At 41.2% G+C, this 9,858-nt stretch overlaps 1 protein-coding gene across 1 annotated transcript in view; it reads left to right on the top strand.

Annotated features, from left to right (window-relative positions):
* The first annotated feature begins 18 nt into the window (after positions 1-18).
* TBCA (tubulin folding cofactor A) overlaps positions 19-9,858 on the top strand; it is a 26,881-nt gene continuing 17,041 nt past the window's right edge. Inside the window, exon 1 of the mRNA XM_026038509.1 lies at positions 19-74. Coding sequence (XP_025894294.1) covers positions 22-74 — 53 coding nt within the window. The 5' untranslated portion in view covers positions 19-21. The remainder of the gene's footprint in view (positions 75-9,858) is intronic.

Genomic DNA, 9,858 nt, shown 5'->3' with positions numbered 1-9,858 from the left:
CGCGCCGCCCGCCCCGCCGCCATGGCCGACCCGCGCCTCAGGCAGATCAAGATCAAGTCCGGCGTCGTGAGGCGGTGAGTGCCCGCCGCGCCGTCCCCCGCCGCCGCCGGCCGCGCGGGAGCCGTTGGGAGCCGTTGGGAGCCGTTGGGGCGGGGCAGGGCAGGCGGGAGCTGCCTCCGAGGGGCTTCAGGGGAGCGCGACCCTTCGGCGGCCGCCGCCGCCCGCCCCGAGCGCGGCCGGTTCTGCCGCGGCGGCGACGGCCCCGCGGGGCTGGGCGGGGGCGCCGGGCCCGGCCCGGCTCGCGGTGGGATGGGATGGGATGGGATGGGATGGGATGGGATGGGGTGGGATGGGATGGGGTGTGCGGCGGGGCCCTTGCTCCGGCGGCTGCCGGGCTCCCGGGAGCGCAGCTCCGCGCCGGCTCTGCGCTCTCCGCGGGAGCCTCCGCCAGCCGAGCCGCCCCGCAGGGCGCAGAGCGGCCCTGCCCGAGGCCTCGCGCACCCCGAAAGCCGGGGGCGTTCGACCCAAACGCGGTAAAACTGCGCGTAGCTCCAAAATGACGAGCAGGGCGTTTGTCATCCCATCGCGCACGCTGCAAAGCTGGTAAGTGTTGTTCTACAGGGCCCATTCGATTTTAACCTAGTCCTTGTTTTTAAGAAAGGTTGCAATTTGGCCATGCGGATCTCTCCTAATGTGCCTAGCAGAGCGTTGGACTTCGCTATTATCTATTGTGTTCATAGCGAGTTTTTTTTAAGGCCGAGTCCTACAGAACCTGCACTGACTCAAGCATGGGCGGGAGTGAGGGTTGTTGTTAGTGCCAGGCCGGGATGCTGATAGGCCTGTTCCATACTTAGGGCTTGTTTAATGTCAGCTAGACAGAGACCACACACAGCGAGAAGCCTGTTTTCTCATACCTGATTATGCTTGAAAGGCTGGACTCTGGAGTGGGAGAGGAAAATGGATATGGGTTTCATCATTATGTTTATGCCAGATAAAGTCATCTTGTATTCCTAAGCTTAAAGTGGTGAGCAGTTCTGAAACATAGCTGCAGACAAGAAATGGATTATATGATCCTTTTCTTTTGCTGCACATAAACTTGTGTGTGAATGTGTCTATTATAAGCTAGGAAACTTCAGCAAAGTTTCATTTAGCGTATTAGTGACTTCCTCCTGCTTTGCATCCCCTTCATTACCTTGCATTATGCTTAGTGCCTACGCTGAACAGGAGCGCTGTAAACATCATATTTGCATTTGTAAATGGCTTGTGTTTTATTTCTTCAAAATACTTTGACTGTAAAACTAGAATTATTTGAACTAGCATTTTCTCAGTCTGTATGATCTTCCTGATACCAAACATAAAGTTTATTTGTGTGCAGATACTTCTGAGAGAGCTGTTATAGACAATAAAACACAGCTGTATGTTAGTAGCTTGTAGAGGTTTCTGTAGTCTGGGCTATTGCTGCTATTTGATAGTAGTGCACAGTTCTCTAATTAAAATTCTGTAATAACACTTTAGGTGAATGTCCTTTAGTAAGAAATTATTACAGCAGTTGCCTGTACAATGTTTTTTCCTCATGTTTATGGACCAGGAAAGAGAGGAGAAAGTGTGTGTTAGCAAGGGACCGTTGTGTGGAGAGCTCACAGCAGGTCACAGAGTGACTCTTGTACCGTGCACTTTTATCCCCATGGACCTGGCAGTGATATGAGCAGGGATCTGTAGGGAAAATGCTTGCCCATGGGCCTGGCCTCATGTCTTTACGCCATGGCTTTGCATGCTTGTAGCTCTGAGATTGGCTGGCTCGTTCTTGGTTTGCATTTCTCCACTTTTCAGTTTAAGCAAATCTGAGAGGGCTCTGTGACTTGCTGAGGGCAAGAGGTTAGAAGTTAGTGATGTTCCTTTCCTGTCGTATGCTCAGTTGGCCTCTTCCGTTGCCCTATACTCTGGATCAATGGATGATTGGTTTGATGTTACAAATTTGTTGCCTACAAGTTGCAGGGTAAGTTGCTTAGATTTGTAACCAACTTGTTACACCCAACTGCACTGGTGTCAGTCCAGTTACAATGATGCTAACCGCAGTTCAGTAGTTCATAGACTTTCTAATGTTTCTAATGTGTTTCTAAAAGCTTCCTTTCCCTGGGGTAATGCTAGTCCTTTCACTAGGTAGGGATTTTAGCAAATTATCAGGATCCCAGATCCTTCACTCAGAGCAGTGTGATGTTGATGGTTTCTTCCATCTCTGAGTCTGCTTGGAGTCATTTTTATGTTTGTTAACACCTTTCACATCTTGCATTTTCTTCTTCGGCTAGGCATTAGGTAATATTGGTTACAGTTAAATGACCTAAAAGAAAGCTCTGAACTGGCCAAGTCAAGTCCAGGCAAAGCATGACTGTTGCTGACCTAACACTGAACTAAACTATTGACCTAAACTGTTAGCCTAACATAAAGCAGTGGCAACTTGGAGTTGGGGAGTTACAAGGCTGCGGTGTGTTTTGGAGCATGGCCTAGGTGGGCATTCCTCTGACGTTACATAATCGCTGCTGTCTCTGAGTGCAAACTGGAAGTTTCCTTCATGTTCAGCTGCTTTGCACAGAGATCCAGTAGGAAGAAGGGGAAGGACATGGAAGTGCATGAGCAACATAATCTCCTCTGATGACATTATAGGAGTCTTCATGTCTAAATCGCACATTTATCTGGAGCTTGTTTTTTTTTGTTTGTTTGTTTGTTTTTGTTTTTGTTTTTTTTGTTTTTTTTTTGTTTTTTTTTTTTGATGAAACAAGCATAATGGTGACTTTCAAGCCACATTTTTATTTATCCTACTTAAAATTTTTGAGTGCTGCTGACTGTAGTTTCTTGGGTGGTAAAATAGGAATCCTGACTGTTATGAGACCCTATCTCTCATTCACATTGATTCATTTAGCATTTCATCACAATGAATCATCATAATTTAAAATTATAATATGGCTGAATACTTTCATCTCTCTAATGCTACTCTCTTAAAATTCCGTTTTTATTTCAGTAATATAGTCTTGAGATTAAACGTTTTATACATTGTGTAATATTTTAATAGAAATAATAGGTCTTGCATGTGATTCTGGATGTGGCCTGAATGTGTGTGACACATGGAGCTTTTCCAGAATTAACCTACCTTAGATATTGACAGCAGTAGTTCCTGGATCTGTGACAGCTGCATAGACGACTGGACTGCTGCTGGTCTTCAATGTTTTAGCAAACACCCAGCCTTCATAAATGAGGACCTCTCAGTTCGGGAGTGTCTTATGGAAGTAGTGATGCCTGGTGGAAAAAAATACCATATTACTCCTATCTGTTTTCCCCCAAAGATTTGAAACAGCACCCAAAATAAACCCCAAATCTCTATGAACAGGTCATCACAATGGTCTGTTGTTGATGCTGTTACCATTAATCAGAAAAATGATATCTGTTCACTCCAATGTTATTTCTGAATTCAATGATCAGAAGAAAAAGTTGGATCATTATTAAACATTGAATGGTCTCCTAAGTAATATTTGCACATAGGGCCTCAAAAATGTTATTTACAGTGGGAGCACATGTAACTTGAGTTGATATAGGAATTTTAATGTTATTCTGTCATTTCGGAATGGAGCTACTATGCTTAGTTGTGATTAGGATGCCAAAAAGCTAAGGTACCTTTGTTCAGTCACCATGTGAGGGAACCCACATGGACGCTTATTAAATGTGCCATAAGGCCACCGACTTTTCAGTTAATTTGCCTTATTTTTTCATGGCTTCATGATTTAGAAAAGTCCATTGAATTTCTTGTATAATAGTGGTTTTCAAGCACTCTCAACTTTTAGGGTAAAGATGGGGACAAGAATGATTAGGCTTTATTGAACTTTTGGATACTGGTGTTTTCATTTGTCTTTTCTTGATCTCCTAATTTACCACTTTTCCCAAACTAAGAACAAAGACTAGCATCTTCCTGTTAAATATATTTCTTTCTATCCAGATAGCATAGATTCTCTAAGCAGCTCTCTCAGGAGTCTTCTGTAGGTCATGGATGATTTATGTATTTTAGTGTTTATTATATTTAACATTATATTAATGTTAAAAAACCTGAACTAGGACAGGAAAGAATCTTTTGCCTTTTTTGATAAATTTGATAACCACACTCTCGGTGACTACAAACTTTTGTTAGCCAATCATATAAATTAAATAAAAGGAATTGATGAGTATAATAATAATACACATTATATTTGTGCCTTACACCCTTATAAGTAATTTATTTATCTCAGAGGAGACATTCTCCGTAAATCCAAGCTCAGACAGCCTGATAATGAGTTAATAGAGCAGGGGGAAAAAAAAAAAAAATAAGGCATCTTATATCCATTTCAGATTGGCAATGGTTTTAAAAACTACTGTGAACAAAGTAAGTTGGGGCATGTGAAAATAGCACTGACATTTGCCCATAGTTTCTATCTGATTAAATGAAAGTGACACCGGTAGATTAGAATGAGACTAAGACAATTCACATTGCAATTGTGTTAGTTTAACTTTAACAATCTTTTAACACTCTTGTTTAAATGTGGCTGACATACCATAATTACAAATCTACAAGCCTTGATTATAGAATTTTACATCATGAACCTATGGGGAGATTGTATTGATTCCTGTGAAGCAGCCCTTTCTCAAAGCACCTTTCTAAAACTACGGCATCTTCCCCAGACTGTTCTTTTGCCTGCAGGGCTGGCATTGATACTGTTGGTGTGTTTGGTTTAAGTATCATCCCAGCACCAAGCAACTTTACTGCCGTATTTTTTTTTTCTAATAAATAAATAAATAAATAAATAAACGGAACAGAAAGCTCTGAAAGCTAAGCAAGTCTGTCAGCTTCCTTTGAAATATAAATATAGCTTAAAAAAATGAGGGTACAATAGTATGTGCAAATGATATTTTGTTGAAGGTGGCTTTTTCTTTAGGTATATCATGACTTTTGATATACAAAGAAAAAAAATGGTTTATTTTCTTGTTTAACCAGGAAACTTCGCAATTAGAAGTGAAAGTCCAGGGAAGAGATGGTTTTCTAGTCTTCTGTCCAACATAAGAATTATCATTTTCTTGCTTGTTTCCCATTAGCCAACTTTGATTCTGACCACCTCTATATGGATAAAGAAGTGATTTTCTTTATTGCACTTGCAATTAGAAGACTGTATGCAGCAACTGCCCACCAGCTGACATGGTGGGAAGGGCCGGGCTCTACTAACTGTGTCCATGCAGGAGAATGTTCCACAGAGATACCCGGCTCTGCTGAGTCAGCGTGACCGAGCTGCTTAACGTGTGTGCGCTGCGTGTCCAAGAGGGCCAATGCACTGTGTGCCCTGCCGGAGGCGAGCTGGCTCTGTGCTCCTGTGGCCTGATATCCAAACTAAATAACCCCTCTCAGCGCAGGAGCTTGTGCAGCTACTCTGCAGGGCTGGCACCAGCTCGATTGTAAGTTCGGGGGCAGTGTTGGCCAAACTTGTTTGTCATGGTCCTGAGCTACTTTAGTGTGTTTTCAAAACCTTTTGTCATGCTCCTGGCTTCAGGATCAAATATGGAAAGCCCCAAGTTGACCCTGTGTATGAGGGCTGCATAGGTCCTTTGCTCTTATTAGCTCGAACTCTCTCCAGCTGTTAAAAACTGCTTTATGTGAACCGACTGTGAAAACAGTGCAACTGTTTTTACACAGGGCAACCTCAGTTAATGTCTGTGGCTCAGATAGTCAGCAGCCCAGATAATTGATCTAAGGGAAGTTGAAAACTGACACTATCGTCTCTAGAAACAAAACATGTATTCCTGCGTTTTTCAATGAATGCTCTGTTTTAAGTTACAGGAATACTAGACAGTGTCTGCAAACTTCTTAAACATCTTTTAAAAAAGTTTCAGGAAGAGAGTAAAGAGTCAGCTGCTAATTTAACATTACACTGATTTTTCTCTCCAACTTAGGGGAGAAAAAAAAAAAAAAAACACCTTTGAGCAGCTCTGACCTGAAAATTGATTCCCTTTTGAAAGTATCTCAAAAGTTTAAATAAGGAATGATGAGAGTTTTGAAACACTCTTTGCATTCCCTCCTCCATCTCCTTGCCCCTTCTAAAGAAAGGCAGAAGAAGAGGAAGCCTCTAAGGCTCTAGCGAAGTGCATGGTTCTGGCATCTCACTGCCTCTGTGTCTCCCATGGAAAAACTCCTGTGTGTGTTCCGCACTGACCACACTAATGCGTTGATGTTGTTATCCTAATTGGCAGAAAGATACGGCACACCGAGATTATCACCAGTGTCAGGAGCAATGCTGTGCGATAATTCTTTGGAAAGGAAAGAGGGTTTTCTTAATTTGAGCACGTACGTTTTCAAGACCGACTTTGCAACCTTAATAAATCCTTTTAGTCATTTTTCTAATGCTGTGAATACTGTAGTTACAGTTGCTCGGCAACCCTAATTCGGTGCCATTATACATACATGTTGTACTGTCATTGTACATACTTTTTCTGTAGGATTCTTACTCCATGACGTGGAGCCACTCATACAACTATGAGAATAAAATGGTTAAAAATAATTACTTTTGTATGCTGAGTTAGTGGATCTAGAGAAAAACTTATAGAAAAAAAAAAAGCAATATCTTTTTTTATGCAAAATGCTATGTTACAACTATGTAACAATCATGATCCATCCTGGCTTGACTTGGAGTTAAAATGCTATTAAGTTATATGCATAGTATAAGTGCGTATCTTGTTCAGGATTAAGAGGCCCGTTGTATTTTCTTTAAGCTGTGTCAGGTTTCTACCACCATCCCTGTGACTTGTCTGTGCAGGTAGCAAACAATTGCAGTAACAAATCCACTATATTGCCCGGTTTTCTGGGACTATTCTGTTTCTAACACTGTGTAGGGGGGAGAAGAGGCATTTGTGAAATAGGTTCTGTCTTTTCTGCAAAACAAAGATAGTTACCTGGAGGTAACTGCCTGGGGGTTGTGGAAGGAACCCTGAAGTGGTGATCTGTGGTAACCCCAATTGTTACCACCACAGAGGCACCCCCTGTTTCTTGCCCTTTCTTCTACGGGAATGACTTTTTCCTGCTCTTCAGTATTTCCCAGCTGCCTGTTTCTCTCCAATTTTATCACATGCTGTTCTCTTTTTGTTGTTGTTTTGAATGCTCCAGAGCCTTTTTGCAGGGAGCTGATAAACTTTTTACTTCTCCCCCTGGCCTTTCCAAACAGTGCAGTTTGGAGTCCTCTCTTTATTTCAGAATATTTCAGAATATTTCAGAATATTTCAGAAATATTCTTGCAGTCTTCTCTTTCTTCTTTGTCCCCAGTCCACCCAGGTTCCTTCCTGCACTGTCTGCCCCACCTTGGCACCCAGTTTTGAGAGTGTACAACTTAAGAGCTTCCATTCCACTTGGATTTGCTGAATTCCATTCCTCGTTCCCTCTGCCACTCCATACTCCTGCAGGTGTCCAGTCCTACCCTTGGCAAGCAGACTCTCTCAGTGGGGGGAAAATAGGAACCTCTGCTGTTGCTATGGCAAGGATTTAATAAAATCTGCAGGAATGTATTGCAAGAACAGAGAAGAAAACTGTCTGGAGAGGCAAGGACAGAATGTGAACTCCTGGAGATTCAAGAAAATGTGAAATAAAATGTATGATTTGTCTTTTATTAATAAAAGGGGATGCAAAATAAGTCATCTTTAGATTAAAATAATGATCTAACTTTAAAAATAGAGCTGCTTTGCAGTAGTCATCCCTAATTGAATGCGAAACCTGTAAAGTTAACCTGAAAATGTCAGGGTAGCTCAGGTTTGTAAGCAGTAGATGTAGGAGGGGCTAAAAATAATCCTTATTGTGGAATAATACTAAATACTATATTGTGGCTGTGGCTCTGAATACTATATTGTATTCCTTTCTTCTTTGACTTTCTGTCTTAAGCCTGGCTCTATGATGTGTCCTTGAGCAGCTCCCTGAAGCCAAGAAGGTGCATTAGTAATTGGCAGATTTGGGGCCTGTTTTTTGAAGCTCTGTAGGTCAGCACAGCACCCCTGTTACTGCAGTTGTTGAATTATCGGTACTAAAATTGTGCCTGTAGTAATGCATGGAATTAACCATGCAACAACTATACTAAGTAAAAAGAAAGCAGAAAAAGCTGTGCTCTGCACAGTTTGCACCATTACTGATTTTGAAGTTTGAACTAAGTTGACATAGTTATTTCATTACCTAAGCAATACATGCTGTCAGCTTTGGGCTTTCTGTTTAGGTTAAATCCTTGGTATATGCTAACATATCAGGATTAATGCATGCATGTCCTTTAATAGTGAAAGTGCTCAATAATAAAATTGAGATATTCCTTTTTAATTTTTTTTCCTTGGCCCAGGGAGGGATGCTGTAGACATTAGCAGAGGAAGGGAGGAAGCAGATCTCCCCTCCACAGCCATGGGCTGGTTGTGTGGAACTTGCCTCCTCCGCTTGAGAGAAGAGAGCAAGCAGAGGAAGGAAGAGGTGAAGAAGAGCAGATGATGATGATGGTATAGAGAAGGGGGATAGGAGATGACTTGTTCCTTTTTCTGTCTCAGGATTCTGTCAAGCACTACTGTCCTTGTGGTTTTAGGTTGCTCTTTTGAAACTGTAAGCTTTTATTTTTTTTTTTTTTATTTATTTGTTTATTTATTTATTTATTTATTCCTCTCCTCCACAGAACACACAGCTTGTGGAATTGACTGTTAAGTGATGTGGAAGTCAAAGGTGTAAAGGATTTTAAAAGGGCAGTAGCCGCAGTCAGGAGCTGACCTACTGCCTGTGAAACATCAATGGGCTGGTTTTGTTCTTCAGTGCTTGAAGCCCTTAATTTGATTTCTGTAGGCAAGAATACCACAGGAAATGCCACTCTAGTTCTGATTTATTTCTTTATAGTCTTTTCCTAATAGCTAACTCTGGTCACTACTGGAGTCAAGGTCTAACGTAATTGTATCTTATGTTTGTTCTTTTTCATTCGGAAAGATTGGGAAAAGCTAGTAAAATGCTCCTGGTTTGATTTTGACTATCTTTCACAACTTCTGGGATGTAGATTTCTGCTCTAAAGTGCATGAAAGATCAGTAAGTAAAGCCAGCTTATTGTCAGAAGATTTAAACCAGCTATGTGAGAATCTTCTATTAAAATTTATGAGGAGGTCTGAAGGTTGAAAAGAGCTATTATAGATGGAGACTTGAAGTATGAGAATAAGCTAATGTTAGAGGTATGCAGTTGTTCGTCACTTTTTATTACTTATTTTAACTTAGAGTGTCCAAGGAGAAGAAGAATTGAGAAGTTCTGGCCAATAGATTTATTTTATGAGTGGAAAAACTGAGGAAAAAAATCACTCATTGATTGGTATCCTAATTATACACCAGGTGCCTCTAATCAAAAGCCAACACACTTCTGGATAATCCACTGTAACCAAATAAAAGGAAATTAAACTTTCTTACAGATTTTTCACTTTTAAAACATATATTGAAAGATAACTTGCTAACTACTTCCTCTTTATAACCACTTTAAGACTTTAAGCATTTTCTTTTAATATTATTTAAGCATATTAACATTTGAGGCCTCAATAAATTTGAGCTTTAGGATAAAGATTGAAGGATTAAAAAGAAAAGGTTTATGGCCCCAAGCCAGATATTCCTAAGGTCGGAACATTCAAGTCACAGACAAAAGAGATCCAAAAAGAAATCTTAAAGGACTGAAATTAAGATTACTGCTCTTATTTCTGACACATAATGAGAGGGGAGCAATAAAATGGTTACGTGAGTGGTTACTTCAGTTGCTTCTCAAGCCTGGCTACATCCCCGTGAGAGCAGAATCGTGAATCCCACCCAAGGTG

The sequence above is a fragment of the Nothoprocta perdicaria genome, unplaced genomic scaffold (assembly GCF_003342845.1).
Source record: "Nothoprocta perdicaria isolate Ctin4 unplaced genomic scaffold, notPer1 scaffold_1, whole genome shotgun sequence".
NCBI classification, from domain to species: Eukaryota; Metazoa; Chordata; class Aves; order Tinamiformes; family Tinamidae; genus Nothoprocta; species Nothoprocta perdicaria.
This window is presented reverse-complemented; position numbering and strand designations above follow the sequence as displayed.